The 23422-nt window shown below is 38.7% G+C and overlaps 1 protein-coding gene across 1 annotated transcript in view; it reads left to right on the top strand.

Annotated features, from left to right (window-relative positions):
- The first annotated feature begins 1214 nt into the window (after window positions 1-1214).
- Window positions 1215-23422, top strand: part of Efcab13 (EF-hand calcium binding domain 13) — a 69949-nt gene continuing 47741 nt past the window's right edge. The window contains exons 1-10 of the mRNA XM_050120447.1: window positions 1215-1402; window positions 2517-2628; window positions 4124-4254; window positions 5606-5688; window positions 8404-8547; window positions 12160-12303; window positions 16521-16592; window positions 19218-19800; window positions 21426-21541; window positions 21766-21837. Coding sequence (XP_049976404.1) covers window positions 1215-1402; window positions 2517-2628; window positions 4124-4254; window positions 5606-5688; window positions 8404-8547; window positions 12160-12303; window positions 16521-16592; window positions 19218-19800; window positions 21426-21541; window positions 21766-21837 — 1645 coding nt within the window. The remainder of the gene's footprint in view (window positions 1403-2516; window positions 2629-4123; window positions 4255-5605; window positions 5689-8403; window positions 8548-12159; window positions 12304-16520; window positions 16593-19217; window positions 19801-21425; window positions 21542-21765; window positions 21838-23422) is intronic.

Genomic DNA, 23422 nt, shown 5'->3' with positions numbered 1-23422 from the left:
CAACTTGACAGACTCTAGAATCACTTGGAATTCTGTCAATCTTTTTTTGATTCTTTTATTTATTTTTTTATTCTTTGAAAATTTTATATATGTATGCACTCTATTTTGGTCATATCAGCCCCAGCTCCCTTCTTCCTGCTTTCCCAGGGATCTTCCTCCCAACTTCATGTTGTTCTGGGCACTTGGAGCCCATTATAGTTCCATACAAATTTTAGGATTGTTTACATTTCTATGAAAAGTAACATTTTAATTTTGATAATTTCATCAATCCGATTGGTTACTTTGTGTGATACACAATATATTTTTCCAATTTATGACAGTGTATTCATCATCTATTCTTGTCTTCACTTTCATATTTTTTATACTTATTTTATGTGTATGAGTGTTTTGCTTGCATGTCTTATATGCACCGTGTGAATTCCTCATGCATGCCAAAGTCAGAAGATGGCATTGGATCTGGAGTTATAGATAGTAGTGAGCTACCATATGGCTGCTGGGAATTCTTTGCAAGAGCTTAAAAATGCTCTAAAGTACTGAGCTATTTTCTCCAGCCCCTTCTTGAGTTTCTTTTATTGTTTTATAGTTTTCATTGTTATATTGTTACCATTCTAACAGGCATATAGTGGCGTCTTGTTTAATTTGCTATTTCCTAAAAACACGACTTTTTTCATAAGCTTTTTTGATATCTGTACATCTTAGGTGGCAAAATTTGTTCAGAATATTTACCCATTTCTAAATTTGCCTTCATAATACAAGGATGAATGCATCTGCATGCACACATGTGTGTATACACATATACATGCAACATACACAGTTTTTTGTATATTTTAGAATAATAATTCTTTAATAAGTGTGTCCTTTGCAAATTTGTTCTCCCAATGTCTCTGGCCATCCTTTCAATCGCTTGATGGTGTTTCTCATATAGTATGTATTTTCATGGAGTGCAAGTTATAATTTTTTTCTTTCATGGACTATGCCTTAGGTTTATATCTGAAAATAGTTATTTTTGTGATAAAAATGATTGTTTTGAAAACATGTTAAAAAGCTTTACACTTATATATATCCATGAATGCTGTGCATTTTATAGTTACACAGCATATTAAGAGATATGTATCTTCTTTAGAATAATAATGTTTGACTGAGTAAGAGTTTTTTAAAACCAAGCTCCCTTTAGCTGAATGTTCTATCTAATATGTGCATGGGAAGCAATATGCATGATTGTGACTGTTGATTATTCTCAGACAGAAGAAAGCATTGATGGATCACTTCAAGACTCTGATTGTTTCACAACTAACTTGTCATCAAGAAATATTGAGAGCAAGAAATACAGCAAAATTTCTAAAACAACAGGGAAGAAAAATTCATCTGGATGTAAGGGTTTCATCCCAGAATATAAAAGAATGTAAGTTAAAAACTTTGAATTTACACTATGGAAGTTTAAAGAAACCCCGGCATGCATCTTATGTGTTCTGATGGCAGGAGTGTGCGCATTTGCGCTCATTCTTTTAGAAACATAGCTTCAGCAGTTGCACAGCTCTTCTTAAACCTCTTAACTTCAGGTGCATCTACATGGCAGTCTAAAAGGCGGAGCTCCAGTTATTTGGGAGCAGTGGTCCATAGGTCTGTAAGTTTGTCTTAAACACAATTTAAGAAAGACACCTGGGCTTGGGTTTGTAAAAATTAGATCATTTGAATTCTCTCTCTCTCTCTCTCTCTCTCTCTCTCTCTCTCTCTCTCTCTCTTCTCTCTCTTCTCTCTCTTCTCTCTCTCATTTCCTTTAACGCCAGAGGTCTGTATAGGTGACTAAACGTAGGACAGTTTCAGGGTGTGTGTGGGCTGGGGGGATAAGAACAAGATACTGGGATCTCAGGATAGCAATTTGGGAGGGTTGGACTTAATGGGGATATAGTATCCCAAAGGGCAAGGTATCTGCTAAGGAAGGAAGTGGATAAATGATGACATTTTCTCTTATTTCACAATTTGCTCAGGATTAAATTAACCAGTAGCTGTAACAGTCAAAAATGCTACAGGACAAATGGCCCAACAGCAGCAGGAATAATAAATAGAAGGAGAGGCTAGGCAGATGAAGAGAGATTTGCTGCATCCTGATACAGAGTTTTAAAGTCTATGATATTTAGCAGACAGCTGGAAACTTGAACACCGATTCTACATTTGTTGATACTAAGAAATGTCTTATCAATTTTTATGTCATAACGACGTTTTAAATGTTTTTTTAAAAAAGAAAACAGGTGTTATAGAGATGTTTATTAAATCGTTACAGATAAAATAATACTGATGAAATATGTGCAAATGAAATAAATACTGAGACTTCAAATTTATAAAGGATGGAAGCAGGAATAAAAGGCGAAATGAGGCTACATACGCCATTATTTGAGCTGGGTGGTGGTACATGGGGAGATTAGCATATTGTTTGGAAATGTCCACAGTCAAAGTTTGAGAGGAAGGCAAAGCGATCCAGGCAATCCAGCAGTTATTCTAATTTCTGTGTCATTTAGATATGAAACGTCATTATTTCTGTATAGAGAAGAAAAATCCACCGAGTTTTCAGGATCAAAGAAAATCAAAAAGAAAAGTTTACAAGTACAGTTTCATAGTAAAAGAACTGAGGTGAGTTGAGACTTTCTGAAAATTTCCTTTTTGTCCCGAGCCCCAAATATTCTTGATGTTTTAGACCAAGTGTTGAAATGTTTTTTTAAAACATTTTTTTAAAAGTTTATTTATTTATTTTATGTGGACTGATGTGTGTGTATGTCTGTTTGAGGGCATCAGATCTTGGAGTTATAGACAGTTATGAGCTGCCATGTGGATGCTGGGAATTGAACTTGGGTCCTCTAGGAGAGCAGCCAGTTCTCTTAACTGCTGAACGATCTCTTAATATTTTAAATTTTAAATATTGCTTCTTCCTCTTCCTTTTCTTTTCTTATTCCTGTGACGGTTAGTGCCAATTGTCAACTGGATAAAATATAAAATTACCTCAGAGATGGGCTTCTGGGCATGTCTTTGGGGGGAATTATCTTGATTACATTGAGGTGGGAAGTACTGTCCACTGTAGGTGCCACCATCCCTTAGGCAGGAAATCCTGCGCTTTGTAAGAGTGGAGAAATTGAGCTGAGCAAGTGTGCATGCAGTCATTGTTCTCTGTTCCTGGTGGTGGATGTGAGCAGTTTCCTCAAATCCTTGTTGCTATGGTGACTTCCATGCTGTGATGGACTAGAATGAGGAGCCGTGAGCCCCCACACACTTCCTCCTTGCTGTGATGAACTAGAATGAGGAGCTGTGAGACCAAACACCCTTTCTCCCTCGAGTTGCTCTTTCAGAGTATGCCATCATAGCAATATGAAGGAAACTAAGATATCACCCCTTTATTTCTGCTTTTTGATTGATTGATTGGTTTGTTGTTTTGGATGGCTTCTCACTGTGTTGTCCATGCTGACTCAAATCTTGGGCTCCAGTGGTTTTCCTTCCTTAATTGCTTAAGCAGCTCCTGGGACTACACGTGTACACCACCATATCTGACTTTCTTCTCCTTCCCCTTTCTTTATAAAAATAAGGAAGGCATTGTATCCTTTCAGAAAACTAGATTTACTTTTCCCTATTAAATTAAACTTTTATGTGTGTTGTATTTCCTATTTTTTTTTTTAGTTTTCATTCTTCTTTATACATGCTACAGTTAAGTGGTTAATTTATTCAACCATAAGGATACCCTGAAATAAAATTACTTCTATCATTGGAATAACCAGTGGTTCCCCACAGGATTCTGCATGTATAGCTAAAGCCTGTACAGGAGCCTAACCTGGTAGATGAGTCAATGTTTTACTTTGCCATAGGTTTCCCCTGTTCTATAAAATCTTTAATCTATTAATTAAAAATGTTAATTAGAAGGTAATTAGTTACAAACTTAAGAACAATGGTGTTTCCAAAGAATATTATATAGTTTAAAAAAGTTTGGAGTGCATATGAAATGTAATGTAAATGTCAAGGTTTCTACCGGGAGTGTGGGTGAGTGAGACGCTGGGTGTGACTGCCGTCCAAGAGGCTGGTATTCAAGGATGCTGGGTGACCAGGATGATCTCATGACCAACACACTTGCTTTTGGCTCTAGATCGCCTCTCCGTCCCTGAAGGTGGCAAAGGAGAAGACGGCTGGGAAAGAGAGCACTTTGTACAAGTTGCCATGCCACTTTGGTAGTCACAAGACTTCACTATGCCCTAGTTTATCTTCCTCAACTCCTCGGTATTCAAATCACTGTATTCTGATTTTCAAATGAGGGGCTTGTATTTAAAACTTTTCTCTGCATTTATGTATCTCTTCTCTATATAGACTGCCATTAATTTGTTTAAATGAAAGACTGTGACCTTAGGCTCAGGCAGAAGTAAGAGCACTGTATGTGGGATTGGAGGACTTAGATTGTATACTGATTGGTCTCACACCCTATTTTAGTGCTTGTAAAATTCACATTGCATCTTGGGCCTTACTTTCTACTTTTTTAAAAAGATTTATTATTTATTTATTATGTATACAGTGTTCTGTATGCATGTATGCCTTCAGGCCAGAAGAGGGCACCAGATCTCATTACAGATGGTTATGAGCCACCATGAGGTTGCTGGGAATTGAACTTAGGACCTCTGGAAGAGCAGCCAGTGCTCTTAACCTCTGAGCCCTCTCTCCAGCCCTACTTTCTACATTTTTAAAGAGAGGGTCTTATGAAGTAGTTCTGGCTACCCTTTGTAGACCAGGCTGGCCTCACACTCAGAGATCCTCTTGCCTCTGCCTCCTGAGTGCTGGAATTAAAGGTGTGCACTGGCTCCATGTGTGTGTTTGTGCACATGTGTGAATGCCTGTGGGGGCTAGAAGGGGGAGTTACAGGTGGCTGTGAGCCACCAGGTAGGGGTCCTTGAAACTAGACAGGTTTTCTGGAAGAGCAGCAGGTGCTCTTAACCACTGAGCCATCTGTTCAGCCCTTCACTTTCCACCTGTGTACAGGAGTCTATGGACTCTTAAGACCTCCGCCAACACGACTGATTGTGGCTTTAGTTGTTTACACGTTGCGTCATATCAGATGAGTCCTTCTCTCCAGACTGTTTATAGCTGATGATGGAATCTGGGATTTCTTTATTTTATTTTTGCTGTTTAAAGAGCTCTTATTTGTCATATAAATACCTTTCTTTGAAGAATTACTATGATTTGTATTAAGAGCAGGAAAAACTACAACCAGAGCCAGCAGCTAGTGAATCTGTCTGTTGACAAGGTTAGATTCTGCTCCCGGCAGAGACATTGGAAGGAGCAAGGGGAGGATTTGGGGTGATAAAAACAACTCTTATTGCGTGGAGCTCTTTAACAAAGCTACTCTGGATTGAGAGGTAGCATAGGGCCATAGTCCCAGCGCCTGTGAGGTGAAGGCAGGAGGATTATCAAGAGTTCAAGGGTAGCCTGGCCACTTGGTGAGACTGTGTTTCAACAAAACACCAAAATAAAACCAGAAAAAAATAAAAATTCAAGATATTTATAGGTTTGCTGATAGTTTTCTGTGGGGCTTTTTATGAATGTCCCCTGCTGCTTTCTAATGTGGCCCGTTCTCTGACAGGAGGAAGGAGACAACTTCTAACCTCTACATGACGTTATATGAACAAGTACATGAAGGATACCTAAAATACCAAGAATTAAGTGGTAATAAGAAATTCTAGAAATTATACCCCCTCCCTCCCTCCACCCTTCCCCAACACTCCATCTTCTCCCTCCCCCTCCTTCTTCCCTCCCCATGCCCTCTATCTTCCCTTCCTCCCCTCCCTCCATTCTCCTTCCTTCCTCCCCTCCCTCCCTCTCTTTCTATGAAGACCCTGCTGGACCCAGATCTGCCAGTCTTCTGCACACTTGGTTCCCTTTAACTTTTGACCAGATTTTCACTGTTTCCCTCAAATCCTCAGTGCTATCACCTATTCTTTAACTGCATTAAAGATAAAAAAAATTAGTTAAGATTTACTTCTGTCTTAGGGCTACAATTCTCTCTGAGAGCTCAGCTGATAAGGTGCTTGCCATACGAGCACAAGGAAGTGAGCCAATTCCAGCATTTACATGAAAAAGTCTAGGCATGGCGGTGTACCTTTAATTCCAGCCCTTGGGTGGCAGCAACAGGCAGATCCCTGGAGCTCTCTGGCCAGGCACCCTAGCCCAGTTGGCAAGCCTCAGGTCCCATTGAGAGACCTTGTCTCAGGAGACAGGCAGAAGACTCATGAAGGATTTCACTGAGACTGACCTCTGACCTCTTCACACTTGCACATGCACACTCACACAATGTGCTTATCTACAGTCTATGAAAGTAAACATTTTAAAGCCCATTTCTTTGTAAATGTCAAGAACATTTAGCATGAGAACTACCTCCTTCACATATTTTTAAGTGTACAATGCAGTATTGTTACTTACGTGTATAATATTGTACAAATCTCTAGAGCTTATTATATGCAATTGAAATCTTATATCCATGGGTGAGTGTCCTCTCTTTCCTCTCCCTCGGTCCTCAACAGCCACAATTACAGTCTTTGCTTCTTCTGTTGGACTCTTTAGATAACTAGTGTAAGTAGAATGATCTGCCCTGTGCTTGGCTTATTTCACTAAACACACATCTTCCAGCTTGTTCCAACCACCACATATTATAATAACTATTTCTTATAGAAGGCTAAATGAATGATATTCTATGTGTATGTACCATGCTTAAAAATTAATTCATCTTTTGATGGCTGTGGTCTATGTAGTTTGTTATATGTGTTGGCATCTATGAATACTGCTGGTCACAGATGTGAAAGTGCTATCATATATATATATTTGGAGATGGCTTCTTGTAGCCCAGGCTGGCCTCAAACTCACAATGAGGCGGAGGATGGCTTTGAACTTCTGACTTTCCTGCCAGCACCTTCCAAGTGGTGGGACTGTAGCTATACATCATCATTCCCAGTTTATCTGATTTCATTAAGAACAAACCCAGAAGTGAGATTGCTAGATCAAATAGGTTTATTTCTTTATAGACAGGTAATAAAAGCTATTGGGAAGAATCTTACTAAACATCTTGCTCTTCCTACCCACATTCTTAGACACAAATCCCCTTTAAATTCTCCCTTTATCTGTCTGGAAGTGGCTCCCTTTCAGCAGATGAATTCTGTTACATTTCATTTATATTTATTTATACATCTCTGTTTCTACAGGGTCATATATATATGCACATAAAACTTTTATACACATATAGGATCATATGTGTATGTTTTGTTTTGGGACAGGGTCATACAATGTAACTCTAGCTGGCTTGGAATTCACTATGTAGACCAGTCTGGCCTGGAATTTATAGAGATCCCTCGGCCTCTGCCTTTCGAGTGCTGAGATTAAAGGCCATCACTAAGTAGAGCTATGTTCTGTATTAGAAGTTTCTCCTCCCTGTCCTCATTCTTTCTCCTCCTCCTTCTCCCCATGTGTCTTCTCTTTTAATGTGTATGGGTGGTTTTGCCCAAGTATGTTTTACACCATGTGTGTGCAGTACTCATGGAGGTCAGAAGGGGCATCAGATGTCCTGGGAACTGGAGTCACAGACAGTTGTGAGCTGCCATGTGGGTGCTGGGAATCAAACCCTAGTCACCTGTATGAGCACGGAGTCTCCTCTCCAGTCTAGAGAAACTTCTTAAAATAGTTTCTTTCATTAACATCCCATTGTTTTCATTTTCCATCTCACTGAATTCTGTCATCTAGCTCCATCCCTCCACAAACCTTTTATTAGCATCCTAATGTTACTATTTTTTCAGTTTATTTTCCTTTCTTACTCTACCTCCCCCTCCTTCCCTCCCTCCTTTCCTCCCTCCCTTTCTCCCTCCCTCCCTCCCTCCTTCCCTCCCTCTTCTTTCCTGGCCCATCTTCCTCCTTCCCACCCCATTTCTCTCAGGGTCTCACTATTTAGTCCAGGTTGACCTGGAGCTCACTATGCAACTCCGGCAGGTTCAGAACTTTGATCATCCTGCCTCAGCTTCCCTAGCTATTGAATATTTTTTTTTAAATTTTTGTTTCATTAAACTAAACAGAATTCAGTTCAACAGACATGTTTTGAGGGAGAGGAGCACCTATGAAGTAGGACCGGGAAAAATAAAGTAGCTGTCAGGCCTTCTGGAAGCAGTAAGAACGTAGAACATTTTGGTTGTGCTATATCCTGAGTGCACCAGGAGCAGACGGGGCAGGTTCAGTGTTCTAGACACACCCAAGTCACAGGTTAGCGTTTAGAGGGACAGTTTGGGTAAATAAAAATGTCCTCCTCTTTCTCAGCTTAGTGCTCATTACTGTTTTCTCTGGTGAGAGTGTGGGATGATCAGGATAGGTAATCATTTTAATTGTTTCCTTATGCCCATGCAGCACTTCCTAAAGCCTGCATAATTTTTAGTAAAGTTCGCCAGGGTAAGATCAATGTGAATGATTTGCCAATGATCCTCCACATCCTGAAGATTTCTATGAGTGACTCAGAAATGCGACAGGTGCTGAAGACCACTGACATTGATGGTGAGTTTTCTCTTCAGCGTCCTGCACACATGAATGCAAGCTATGTTTAGCTCACTAATTACAGATGATGGAAAAGCTAAATGACTATTTACAAGATATAATTTTTATTATGTTTTAAAAACAGTATTTACAATGATATTAAAAAGCTATACTCCAGGTGATTGTAATTGGATTGATTGCTACATTGGATTATGAGACAGTCTCATCATTGGATAATGAGTGAGCTGTTTTTATTTAGGTTTTAGTAGTTATGTTTTATTAACAATGAAATCAGTATCTGACCTAGTCTCTCCAGATGAAATCTAAGACCTTGACAGTAATTTGCATCCATCCATAAAGTTCATGAAATGGCCCATTTTTTGGTTTGTCCAGTTTGAGGAAAGTGCTGTCCTGAGTTGTATGCTCTTTATTCCCTTCTCTCTCTCTCTCTCTCTCTCTCTCTCTCTCTCTCTCTCTCTCTCTCTCCCTCCCTCCCTCCCTCCCTCCCTCTCTCTCTCTCCCTCTCTCTCTCTGTTCTCCACACAATGTAAAAGAGTGACTGCTTTTGCGTACAAGCTATGATATTCTGATATCAGTTAATTATATTTACATTTTCAGTTTACATTTTCAACTTAATGGGTTTACTGATGGACTTTTTCTCCTTGTTTCTGAATCATCTTTATAGTTAATGGAATGCTGGATTTCACAGATTTCCTGAATGCCAGGAATGATGCTTCTCATTTGACCTCTCAGAATCCAGGTAAAAATAATATCAGAAGTATAAAACAGAATGGTTTGATAGCAACTGGCTTTATTTATTTATTTATTTTTAGCAACTGGTTTTAATGTGGGGCTAGATAGACGAACTTATGTCTTCTTAGAATCTCATTTTCTGTTATTCCATAGTTTAGGCAAATTAGACATGATTATTTATAGATATTTCTCTCTCTCTCTCTCTCTCTCTCTCTCTCTCTCTCTCTCTCTGTGTGTGTGTGTGTGTGTGTGTGTATTCCATGTGTGTGAAGGTATCCACAGAGGTCAGAAGAGGATCTGGTTCTGGAGTCAAACTCCAGTCCTCAGAAAGAGTGTCAAACACTCTTAACTGCAGAACCATTTTCAGCCCCTAATTTTTTTGTCATGAAAGACTTGGATTGGGGCCAGTAAGATGGCTCCCCAGGTAAAAACACTTGCTACTCAAGGCTGACAACCTAATTCAACCCCTCGATCGCACATGCACACACACCCAAGAATCCCAACCCTTGGACCACTGCTGCAGCTTCTGTTTTCTCTGTAACTGCTAAATCACTACTAGATGAATTATTTTATTTTTATGTATGTATGTGTAAATGTTCATTTGTATATGTGTGTGTGTGCACATGTCACTGTGTGTATATGGAGGTCAGAGGGCATCTTGAGCGCCAATCCTAGCTTTTTACCTTATTTGAGACAGGGTCTCTTTGTTCTTCCTGCTGTGTACACCAGCCTAGCTGGGGTGTGAGCATCTAGTGAGTCTCCTGTCTTCTTCCCCATCTCACTGTACAGATTACAGACATGTGACACCATGCCTGGTCTGATGGCGGTCCTGGGGATTAGAACTCAGATCTTCATACTTTGCCACAAGCTTTTGACCAATTGGGCCATCTCCCTAGCTCTTAGACTAATTTCTTTATAAAATCTGTGTGTGTGTGTGTGTGTGTGTGTGTGTAGGTCAGAGGACGGCTTTCAGGATTCATTCAATTCTCTCCTTTCATAATGGGTTCTGGAGTTCAGGCTCAGGTTGTCAGGCTCTTTTATCTGCTGAACCATCTCTATAGAATATTTCCCAGCAAGAATCTACTTCCCTAGTTAGTCATAAACCTATACTCATGTTGACTTCATTTTCATGTCTGTTTTTGTGTTTGTGTGTGCTTGTTTTCTTTTCTAGTGACAATACTTTCCTCACTCCATCACAAATCTGCATATAATCCCTCCCTAAAACTTCAGATACTTACCGACTTCCTAATTACTTATTTTATGTTACAAATAAATGATAAAGTGATCAGAAGGACTATTTATATTAGTTATAGAAGCAATACTTCCAAAAATTTGAGACCGTTAGTGTTTTTCATTTACTTGTTAGGCAAGATCAATTTCTTAGCTCAGTCCTGTTTCTGCAGTCAATCAGACTCTGTTTCTTTAAAATCAGTGTGGTAGTATCTCATTCCTGGAAAAGCAAGCAAAACTTTTTTTTACTCACTCACCTGTGGGATGTGCAGCAGTCACATGGGCAGCAGTGACATGGGCAGTAGTCACATGAGCAACACTCACATGGGCAGCAGTCACATGTGCAATAGTCACATGGGCAGTAGTCACATGGGCAGTAGTCACATGGGCAGCAGTCACATGTGCAATAGTCACATGGGCAGTAGTCACATGGGCAACACTCACATGGGCAGCAGTCACATGTGCAATAGTTACATGGGCAGTAGTCACATGGGCAACACTCACATGGGCAGCAGTCACATCTACAATAGTCACATGGGCAGTAGTCACATGGGCAAGAGTCACATGTGCAGCACTCACATGGGCAGCAGTCACATGGGCAATAAGTAAGATACTTGCTTTTCCCTTTTGATTTTTTACTTCCTGTTTAGATTTTCCTTCAAATTCCCGTAACTCTGGGCTTCTTTATCTGCATGTCATCTGACTATTTTCTGACTATAAACTTCTCCATATAGATTCCTAAGAATAAACTTCTCTGTATAGATTCCATAGTTGTTAAATTGTCACTTATATTTAAGTCTCCATTGGTTTCCTGTGTTTATTTTATGCTTATAGTTAAAATGTTTTGAGAATAATCAAGTTTCTTTTATTCCCTCTAAAACAACATATATAATAATGTATATATGTTAATTTAGATATAATATGTCTACATACTGACCTCTAAAATAACTTCAGCCCCTCCTAGCTCATTACACATTTAATATTGACTTTAGAATACTGTTTTTTCTATTTTGAGGCAAGATCTTATGTTACCCAGGCTGACTTTGAGTTTGCTATATAGCTGAGGCTGGGCTGTGAATCCTTGATTGTCCTTTCTCTACCTCCTAAGAACTGGTATTACAAACACTGCCACTACACCCAGTTAGAATATTTTATATACCACTATTAACATATATGCCCACAAATACATGTATACATAATATAAATGTTTTGTCAAGGTAAATGAGTTACCAGTGAGTAACAAGGGAGAACCAGAAAACCTAGATCTTATAGAACCTAAAAAACAAACAAAAACAAAAATTTCACAAAACAAAACAAAAACAATGGAGCATATTATTGGAAACCAAGAGATCTCTCCCCATTTTCCTCAGTGGTGTAGCCACTGGTAAGGTGCCTGTGCTCCTGTAACCAAAATTAAATTCATTGGTTCAAAGTAGCAACAAAAGACCTGGAGGGAGAAGGGGAAAGGGTTGGTAAGAGTGAATAGGTGGGGAGGAGAACAAAGGAAGGGCAATGCAGGTGATTATGTATGGTTGACATATTTTGAATGTGTGAAATGTCACTGTGAAACCTATGTGTCTAGGGTTACTTTTTCCTGTTCTCCAGGAAAAGCTGTTAATTCTCACAGTTGAATCATTTTTGTTCCTCCAGAATTTCAAGATGTCTTGAAGACTTTTTCTAAGATGAAAGGTGGTCGTGTGGCCACTGATGAAGTGGCAGCTTTTTTGGATGGCATGGGTATTCCAGTAAATCCCGAGACGCTCAAGGATGTGATAAGTCACTCTTATGTGGACAGTGAGTTATCTGAACTCTGCTTACCAGTTCTATTACAGCTCCTGCGTCTTCTTTCTCGATTTTCCCTTTTGCTGCTGGTACTGCTGACTGATATTGGTAGTAAAAATTAGTGTAGAAAAATTGAGAAGATTCTAAAATTATTCTATTTTGGTACATTTCCCAAAAGTTGAGAATAAAATGGATTTTTAAAACTTCAGCATTGCCAGGCATGGTGTCATAACACTTTGAATCTCAGCCCTTGGGAGGCAGAGGTAGGCTGACCTCTATGAGTTAGAGGCCATTCTGGTTTCTGTGAGTTCCAGGCTAAGCACGGTTAGTCATCTAGTAAGGCTGTGTCTTAAAAAAAAAAAAACAATTCAACATTGGGGTGGTGAGATAGCTCAGTTGGTGAAGTGCTTGTCTTGTTATCATGAGTACTTGATTTGACCACAAACATATGACACACATGCATACATATATGCATATGTATGTATATGCACATATACAATAACAATAAATTAGAAGTTAAAGTCTGAAAACATTCAGCCCAATCTCATCTTCAGTGGTCATTTCTTGTCTTTGTAGATGGGTCATTTCTTAGAGTGGGAAGAAAGAATGTTGACTTTAGAAATAACAGAGAATTCTTGAATTCTCAATTTTATTATGTAGCTTTAGCTAAACTTCCCTATCCTCTTTAGTTATTCTCTACAAAGCATAGCTTGATTTAAAATATTATAAGGATGTATGAGAGGTTCTATATTATGCTAACATTTGACCAAAGGATAGCCTACAATAATAGATTGATTAGTGATTGATTAAATGATTTGTTCATTCAACAAGCCAGTTAGTCTACTGTGCCTGGAGTAATGATGGGTGGAGTACAGGTGGCTAAAATACAGTTCTAGTGTGGACAGAACCGTGTAAGTTGCGATGCTGTGTGGTAAATGCCTGTAGTGGGGTGTTTGTAGGCTGCCATTGGAAGTACCAGGGAGAGATTATCAGAGAAGGTGATGTCTGAACTAAATCCTAAAGATCAGTAGGGTTTATTGGATGAAGTGATGGTGAGGAATGAGAGAGACAATGTAGGTCGATACAGCAGTTTGTATAAACAGGACAGAAAAAAATCAGGTATTCTATCCTTTTAAGTGGACTTCACTGTCTTTCGTCATTTTCTAGAGGTGATTTTGTGGAGCTTGGAAGATAGAACTAAGCTATGCATAGTTCTGCAAGTTTGTTATTTGTTAGAATTTATGCGAGTGTGTTATTTTGCCTGCATATATGTATATATACCACATGCCTGTCTGGTTCCCACAGAGGCCAGAAGAGGGATCATATTCCTTGGAACTAAAGCTATAGACACCTGTGAGCATTGTGTTGGTTCTGGGAACTGAACTTTGGTCTTTTGAAAGAGTAACATGTGCTCTTAACTGTTAACTCCTTTTGGCTTTGAAGCAGGCTTTCACTCTATCTTAGACCTTCCTAGAACTCATTTTGTAGCCTGCGCTGGCGATGAATCTGTAGAAATCCTTCTGCTTCAGCCTCCCATAGCTGCAGGTTATTATTACGATGAGCCCTTGCATGGTAGGTGTGATAGGTTCATGAAAGTGGAGATTTTTAAAGACATGTTTCAAGCCATATTATCTGATAGTCTTCAGGGTATGCCCTGCTAGGGACAACAGGTTATATGTGAAACTATTGCGGAACCTTCTGTTTTGCTTTATGTTTTGTTGCCTAAGTCTTTAGGTCTCTAGGTCTCCCATGTGATTTGGAGAGGTAGATTGAACAACGGAACTGATTCCCAAGGATTGTTGTAGGAATTGGCTGTAAACATCTATCACAGAGTTTGTCACTAGGAATAGAGGGGTGGAGGTAGAAAACAAAGTCATCCCCAACAGCTCTATTATTGTGAAGTTTTCGTATTTTAAACTCTGAGATATTTCTGATAACTACTTCCTTACTTTAATCCAAAAGAACATAACTTTTCTTTGGACTATCACAGTTCAACCTCCCAAGTCTACCCATACCAGCTTTGATCTCTTTACACTACAGGCAGAGTGATCTGTTCAAAGCATAGATCTGATATTACCTTCCTCATGGATTGTTCAACAGTAGCGCTTGGGATAAAGAACACTTTAAGGTGCTGTTCAAGGCTGTGCTAGCTAATTTTATGTCAACTTGACACAAGCTAGAGTCATCAGAGGGAACAATTGAGAAAATAAGATCAGGCTGCAGGGAGCCTGTAGGGCATTTTCTTAGTTAGTAATTGATGTGGGTGGGCTTGGCTCATTGTGGGTGGTGCTACCCCAGGGCTGGTGGTTCTGGGTTCTATGAAAAAGCAGGCTGAGCAAGCCATGAGGAGCAAGCCAGTAAGTAGCACCCCTCCGTTGCCTCTGTGTCAGCTCCTTCTTCCAGGTTCCCTCCATGTTTGAGTTCCTGTCCTGACTTCCTTCCATGATGAACACTGATGTGGAAGTGTAAACAAGTAAACCCCTTCCTCCCTAGCTTGTTTTGGTCATGGTGTTACATTATAGAATTATAATTAATATAATTATTACATTTATTTAATTATAACATTTAAATTATAAATTTTATAAAATTATAAATTTTAAAATTATGATATTTAAATAATTATTCAAAATATTATAATTATTGTATAATCACATTATATTATATAATAATTATGATTATTATAGAAAAGGGTTATTTTATAATAACATATATTTATAATCTTTTTATAAATAATATTTATAATATAATAACCTTTTATAAATAACATAAATATGAGTTAACTGACCTTTACTCTCTGTGTTGTGGGTATTGGGCCTTGAACCCAGGGCCTCAGGGGTGTTAGACAAACACTCTGCCAGTTCCATACCTCCTGGACCAATGAAACTCATCTTAATAGGTGTGTTTGGTGATGAGAGTTAAAATCAACCAGGAGGTACCTAAACTGAGCAGAGAGGCAAGTTTAACTTCACTGAATGAGAAAATTTGGTACAGAGCAGTGGCTTAGTACTGTGAGGAGACTGATGGAAAAGTGGGAGGGGCAGGGATCTAGCAACTGATAGAGAATATCCACACAATTTCAAACTGTAGCATAATTGATTTTTGTGTTTTTGTCTTTAATTACAAATAATTGAAACACGTTGATTAACGGAGAAAGGCCTATGGGTTGTGTATAGGCTCTCCTGGAGGTGGAGGGATGATAATCTACAGATACTAATGTGAGATCAAGACTCTGTGAGAGCTGGGTGTGGTGGCACATGCCTGTGATCCCAGCACGTGGGAGACAGAAGCAAAAGGGTTGCTGTGGTGTAAGCTCAGCATGGAGTACACAGTGCGTTCCAAGTCAGCTTGGGCTATAGCATGAGGTCTTATCTCAAAAACAAAGCCACAACCATCTGGAGTACAAGCGCTGACAGTGAAAACTGCTCAGGAACCTTCAGCGTTTGGGTAGGTACTGGTTTTTGATAGTATGTGGTATGGGGCTCTCCACTGTTTTGCTGAAATATTAAGGGAAATAATGACCTTAGGAAACAAGGTTTGGATCGCCCACTTTCGATGCGTATGTAGAGGGACTGTAGATTTATGTAGAGGGACTGGACTGTAGATTTATGTAGAGGGACTGGACTGTAGATTTATGTAGAGGGACTGTAGATTTATGTAAAGGGACTGTAGATTTATGTAGAGGGACTGTAGATTTATGTAGAGGGACTGTAGATTTATGTAGAGGGACTGACGCTGTAATGCTCTTCTAGCATCTCTGACTTGGTGCTGTTCTTTACAGCCTTCGGTATATTTTGTTTATGGAAAATCATTTTTAAGTGATAGGAGGAAGATATTTTGCTAAGAATTGAGGAGAATAATCGAAATACACATTTTCTGTTCTTGAGTCCACAATCGAGAAATTGAGACAAAGGAGTAAATACTTGAAGTGATATCTATAGTAAATTCTCCAAAAAAATTATAAAATGTTAATTTGATCATCTAGCAAAGACACTTAAAATGTGGCTGTTTCCTTTGATAAAGAAACTCTTTTATTAAAGGGAAAACTGTGGTCTTAATTTTATACTTCATTGTGTACCTAGATATTAATGAACAATTTCAGGTAGTGCTCAAAACTCATAATTCCTCTGATTCCATCTACACACTCTTCTGAGTCATATTCATTATATATTCAAGTTGACAACTATATGTATGTTCAAAAGTAAATAGAAGTACTTTACTTTCTATTACAGGTAACTACACGGTGGATATTGGGGACATTATATTTGCTTTGGATGATCTGCAGCAACAGTATGAAGATGTCTGTAAGAGACCTTTGTGGCTATAAGTTTTGTTTATAAGCAATATTCAAGTTAACTCCTAGCCCACAACTTTTTAAACTCTTAGAATGAGTATTGAGCCTCCTTCCCTAACCTTCTCATCAGGATGACCAAAACAGAACATTCTGTAAACCTGCCTTCCTAATATCAATTATGTAGCACTAGTATTTCCCTGACTCTAGTTCCTTACAAATTCTTTACCATTCCTGATTATTTGGCATACTTCTCCATTAAGTATATCCCTTTTGCTCTTTACTGCTCTTTATGTCACATTTTAAATTCCCTTTTATTTGTTCAAATATAATTTGGTCAAGATTATTCTAATAATTATAAAAATTTTTGTAGTTTGGTTAGCTTATTACAAAGAGGAAGTCCTGCCTTCGGTTTTCCCCACCTTAGGTTTTCCAGAGGTGATAATTGATATTTATCCTTATAACTTGGTATTACATGTTGATTTTTTTATTGACATTAATTTGTTAATTAATTAATTGACATATATACACATGTGGAAAGTGTGATAATTTTTGGAATGAACATACTTTTTGATTCAAGATAATCAGCATTCCCATCTCCTCAAACATTTATCATTGTTTGTATTGGGAACTTTCAAAGTTTAAAAATTTTTTAGAATTTTTGAGAGTAAACTTCCTGCTGTGTCCTCAGCATACATACTCTTCCCACAAAATCCATGCTTATAGCATATTTATACACCAGTATAATTCAGCATTGTTAACAAACCCCTGAAAACTACTTACAGGTGATTTGTATCTCATGGACTGTGTGCGTTCCAGCTTCCCCTGTATCTTAGGGACTGTGTGCATTCCAGCTTCCCCTGTATCTTAGGGACTGTGTGCATTCCAGTAATGCAAGAGTGCTCCCTTTTCCCCACAACCTCTCCAGCATAAGTTGTCATCAGTGTTTTTGATCTTGGCCATTTTTACAGGTGTAAGATGGAATATCATAGTTGTTTAGATTTGCATTTCTCTGATGACTAAGGGTGTTGAGCATTTCCTTAAGTCTTTCAGCCATTTTAGATTCCTCTGTTGAGAGCTCTCTGTTTAGGTCTGTATCCATTGGATTATTTGTTCTTTTAATGATCAATTTCTTGAGTTCTTTGTATATTTTGGAGATCAGACCTCTGTCTGATGTGGGGTTGGTGAAGAGCTTTTCCTATTCTGTAGGCTGTCGTTTTGTCTTGTTGACCATGAAGAACTTTACAGTACATTTTTAAAATGAACTGCATATATATAATACCTTGAACAAAAATAGAAACACATACACATACACACATATATAGTATATTATAACAAAATAACCTTTAAAATGTATCAATATACAAAAATTCATAATTGAAATATTTGAGACTAGTAAATGCTTTTTAATCTAAAAGTAGATTCAATAATCTGCCTTTTTATCCCATTATTCCAATATTCCCCTTTTTTATTTTCAGAAAGAGATCCCTGAATCTAACCTCCTTTGCTTGGATTGTTTTCTCTGGCTTTGATCAGTAACAGCTTGAAACTACCCCTCCATATGATGATAAACATCCACAACCCACTGAACAAACAAAAACCACCTACCCTATCTCTTGAGAATGTTGGTATCGTGTTTTCTATATTGCTTCTTGATGTCTGGAGGTGATGGCATCTTTAGGAGTCACTGAGAAAATTTGGATAATGGTCAAGTCCTGGGAGAGCTAGCTGTTGTTCAGTCTATGTGTGATAGGAAAGTGTAGAGCTTATCTGAAGTCCTGGCTGGAGTAGTCTGCGAGGCTGAATCAACTCAAATTAACCTGTTTCTATTAATCTACGTTCTGCTGTGTGGTTCTATGCCTCTCTTCCATTTTGTATGTCTGAGTTCCTCAGCATCTCTCTGGCATTTCTTGTGCACCTAGATTCTAACCCTGAGTTCCTCTCTCTCCCCTGAAGTTCCGCCTGTTCTCTCCTGCCTACTGACCATTCAGCTCTTTACTAAACCAATCTCAGTGACACATCTTCACATACTGTACAAATATCCCACAACAAGTAGAGTTGTGTTGAGTTGTGTAAATACTTTACAGTGTGTTTTCATACCCAAAGTCTCCTTCAGCACCATCACGTGGATTTTTATAAATGAAATTGTAACTTCAGATGTTCCATTTTCTAGATTTGTGACTTCTGTATCAGATTATTTCTGCCTGCAGCCAATGAGAGTATTCATGAGAATAATTACTTGGATCTTAGCTTTATTAACAAATACTCTCCTTCTGCAACTTACTGTAGTTCTGCACACTTACAATGAGGGTATTTTTAATTGTATTGCCTCCCTAGCCTGTTATCTTTCTAAATTTGGAGGTGGAGAACAATGCATCCCAGCAGAGTATTTTATCTAACTTTAAATAGATTTGAGTGAAAGTCTTTAAATATAATAATCTGTAAGATTGTACTGGTTAATAGTTTGGTCATTTAATCACCAGCCCTTCCAGCTTCCTTAAACTTTGTTTTGTATATTTAAGAATCCATAATTTCTAGATTGGCCTTTATGAGAACTTAGTTGATTTGTTTGAATTTTTGAACGAATCATATGAATAAATAAAATCAATAAATAAAATAATATATTTCTCTTACTTAGCAATTATGGATGAAGCCACTTCAAATAAAAGATTATCAAGTATACCAGGACCCCATCTACAACCCAGGAAGAAAGGGAGTTCAATTTCCAGACTGTCTGAACCTATCACATCAAAAAATAAACCTCCCCTTCAACCTCGCAGTAAAACCGTGGAGAAACATGATGAGCCCGAACTTAAACGATCAAAAACTTCCTTACAAATAAGAAGACTCTCAAGTCGGGTTGACAGTAATCAAGTGGGATTTCAGGAACCATACCCAAAGATTCAAGATTCAAAGTCTAAATCATCTATCCCAAGGAGTACTACAAGCCTTGAAAAGTTAAAGATTCCAGATTCAAAGTCTAAACCATCTATCCCAAGGAGTACTACAAGCCTTGAAAAGTTAAAGATTCAAGATTCAAAGTCTAAACCATCTATCCCGAGGAGTACTACAAGCCTCGAAAAGTTACCAGATAAAAGCGATACTTCTACCATCTCAAAACTTGAGAGGCTAGCTGTGAAAGAGCAGCCCAGCACCCTAAAACCAGTTGCATCTAAGGAAAAAGCTTCAGTTAGGGCCTTAGGTCAGTGTCCCATGTCTCAGTTAGGATGTAGGTTCTGGAGTGCTTCAGTCTTTGCAGACATGGGCTGCGTGGGCCAATCACTGAACACTTACACTTTTCCCCTGAATATAGTTAACCTTTTAGTTGTTAGCCTCTGTCACCACTGCTACTGATACACAGACCAGTGGATAGGATTCTGTGATTTTGGTGATAATTCCTGGGAAAAGGGTGGAGATAGGTGAATCTTTGGAGCTTGCTGGCTAGCCAGCTTAGCCTAAACTGAGATCTCCATGCCAGTGAAAAATCCTGTCTCAAGAAACTTGGCAGATGTCACCTGAAAAATATCTCCCAAGGCTGACCTTTGACCTCCACCTTCACATGCACACATGTCCATATCCAGTCCCACAACCTGCACACTTGCACACACACGGGGGGGGGGGCGGGTGGAGAGAGGGGGGAAAGAGAGAACAGAAGGTGTATTTTTCTTTGGTAATTTTTTTGGTAATTTATTTGAATATGTAGGAAATCTGTGAAATTTTAGAGTCCCACAGTTCAAATATGTGAAGATATTCCCAGTATGTCAGGTATTAGTTCTTGTGGATGGAAAATATTAGAAATAGAATAATGAATACTGTACTTCTTAGGTATCTAAGGCTGTGTGGCCCTCATAAAAGATAATTAGTGATTTCTGTCTTTTTGTTCTACTCCCATGGAAGTACCTTGCTCGAAATTCGTCATCTAGAAATAGCCAGGGTTAATAGTCTTTTCAGATACTCTTCCCAGGTAAAACTACAAAGAAAAAGGAAGCCAAGTTTTGATCTTGCTGCCTGACAAGGTGAAGGTCAGGACACAAGGCACTGAAAGGGGCCAAGGTGCCGCCCTCATGCCAGAGCTGTCCACTCACAGTAAAAGCTTACCAGTTTGGGGTGTCAGTGCCCATGTAGCCCAAGTAAGAATTTTTCTTAAGGGAGAGAAAGGTGGGCTAGTCAAACAGGTGGGGTTCCACGTGGACGAATAGTGGAGTTAATAATTATTGATTTCTAAGCACGGTGTATGAGAATTCATTATAATGTTTTGAGTTGCATAGATTTAAAACCTTCTACTTAAAAAGAAATAGAAAATATAATCTGTATATAACTTGTATAGAGAAAATATGACTTTATTTGGATATAAGTGATGATCTGAATGGGAACATGTCCTACGTTGATAGGTTTAGAGACTGAAACCAGTCAGTTCTTCCATCCAATGCTATTTAGCTTTTGGGAGGAGCTGAGATCTGGGAATGCTGAGAGTGCTATGACCATAGATTAAGACCATCATTTCTCTAATTTGTTTGTTTAAAGAAATTCCATCAAAATCCAGGCTTTTATGAGCCAATTCTAGTGTTTGTGTGAATGAACAATGTCCCAGAATAGTTAAAACACCCCTAGCCCATGTGTGCAGAGGTATACATGAATTTTTTTTTTTTGAGACAGGGTTTCTCTGTGGCTTTGGAGCATGTCCTGGCACTAGCTCTGTAGACCAGGCTGGTCTCGAACTCTACATGAATATTTTTATAAGATACTAAACTAATTAGTCATCTGACAGATCACCAGGCAATGACTGGGTCACTTTGTATTGCTAAGTGTGGCTGTAATCTTTTCACTACTTGCTTTTCTTGGAAAGTTATTGCGATGGTGATAGTGTCTGTGAGAGGGGTACAGGCAAAGAGAAAGTGATAGACGATGAGATAAGGAACTTCCAGACATTCACGAGCACACATGGACAAAGTGAAAGGTCAGGTGACATGCATGAAGAGTGACAATACTGTGCACTGTTTGGAACAACTGTCTAGGAAGTGTTTGATTTTTGTTTCTAAATTGAATTGCCTTTTTTCTTTCAAAGCATATATTTTAGTGATTAGTATTTTATAATGGATGTAGTTGTATCTTTTTATAATTTTCAGCATTTGTCATAGTAATTTAATCCTTGAAGATATTAAAGAAAATATTTCTCTTCCCTTTAGAAACAAAACCAGTGAATTTTAAAGAGTTTGATACCATGATGAGCAAGAACGAATACTTCTCTCAAAAATTATGTACGTATGAATGTTATAATTTATGTCGTATGAAAAAATCAGAATTTTTTTCTAGTCTAGTTCTTAGGTAGAGTTTAAGCCTTTTATTTAAATTCCTAAAAAAGTAGCAAAACGCTGGGCGTGGTGACATACATCTTTAATTCCAACATTCGGGAGGTAGATACAAGGGGATCTCTATAAGTTCAAGCAAGGCAACTACTCTACATAGTGAGTATCAGGACAGTCAGGGCTACATAATGAGACTCTGTGCTGTAGTTTGAATGTAAATGGCCCCCATAATCATACAGGGAATGGCACTATTAGGAGGCGTGGCTTTGTTAGAGTAGGTATGGCCTCATTGGAGAAAGTGTGTCACTGTGGGTACGAGCTTTGAGTTTTCCTATGCTCAGGATACTGCCCAGTGTCTTAGTCGACTTCCTATGGCCTGCATATCAAGATGCAGCCAGAATCACATCTGCCTGCATGCCACCATGCTCCCCACTATGATGATAATGGACTGAACCTCTGAAACTTTAAGTGAGCCATCCCAATTAAATATTTTCATTTATAAGAGTTGCTGTGGTCACAGTGTCTTTTCACAGCAATGAAAATTCCAAGACACCCTGTATCAAACAAACAAACCAAAGAAAAGGTGCATTTAGTCCTAATTTTCAGCTAGAAAGACCTTGTAAACATTTTAATTTTAACTATAGACTTATATGTACTTATAAATAATTACAAATACTTATAGTAATTACAGCTATTGTATTATGGTTACTCATACATAATATTTATCATGCACTAATACTGAATCTTTTTCATTATCCCATGGATTCCCATATTAATGCTATAATGTTTTTTAGAAGAGAAACCCAAGATACAGAGTTCTCCTTATTTTAGGCCTGCTTGGTGCCACACACATCTGGTCCACATTAGTGTTATGATTGAGCTCAGATAAAGCTGTGTGTTTTCAAAATCCACATTATACCATCCAATGGTGCTCCCCCCTCAAACTTCGTATCCACTAGTATAGACCGACAGGTAAGAGTCATTCTTAATCGGCTTTTCCACTTTGGCCTCAGTGCCACACTGCCCCCTTCATCTGATCCATCACAGTGTTTTGCTTGTTTGAGATAAGGTGTATGTGTTTTCCAGGCTGGTCTTAAACTCCCCATCCTGGGTTCAGGTAATTCTCAAGCTTTAGCTCCCTGGGTGCTGGTGGCATACTGACATGTGCCAAGATAGTTGGCTATTCTCAGATTCTTTAATTGGTGCTTTAAAATTGATATAAAAATATGTTTCCTGATCAGAGAGTCCGGTTTTATCCCATGCTGTTTCAGTCACAGTCCATCTGGCTTTGGTGAGTTCCCAATAGATCAGCCCCACTGTCTCAGTGGGTGGGTGCACCCCCCCATGGTCCTGACATCCTTGCTCGTGTTCTCCCTCCATCTGCTTCTCATTGGGACCTTGGGAGCTCAGTCCAGTGCTCCAGTGTGGGTCTCTGTCTCTATCTCCATCCATCACCAGATGAAGGTTCTATGGTGATATGAAAGATATTCGTCAGTAATGCTATAGGATAGGGTCAGTTCAGGTTCCCTATCCTCAG

The sequence above is a fragment of the Alexandromys fortis genome, unplaced genomic scaffold (genome assembly GCF_014885135.2).
Source record: "Alexandromys fortis isolate MF-2015 unplaced genomic scaffold, M_Fortis_MF-2015_v1.1 scaffold_174, whole genome shotgun sequence".
Classification (NCBI taxonomy): Eukaryota; Metazoa; Chordata; class Mammalia; order Rodentia; family Cricetidae; genus Alexandromys; species Alexandromys fortis.
Note: the sequence above shows the minus strand (reverse complement) of the source record. Positions and strands in the feature narration are given on the sequence as shown.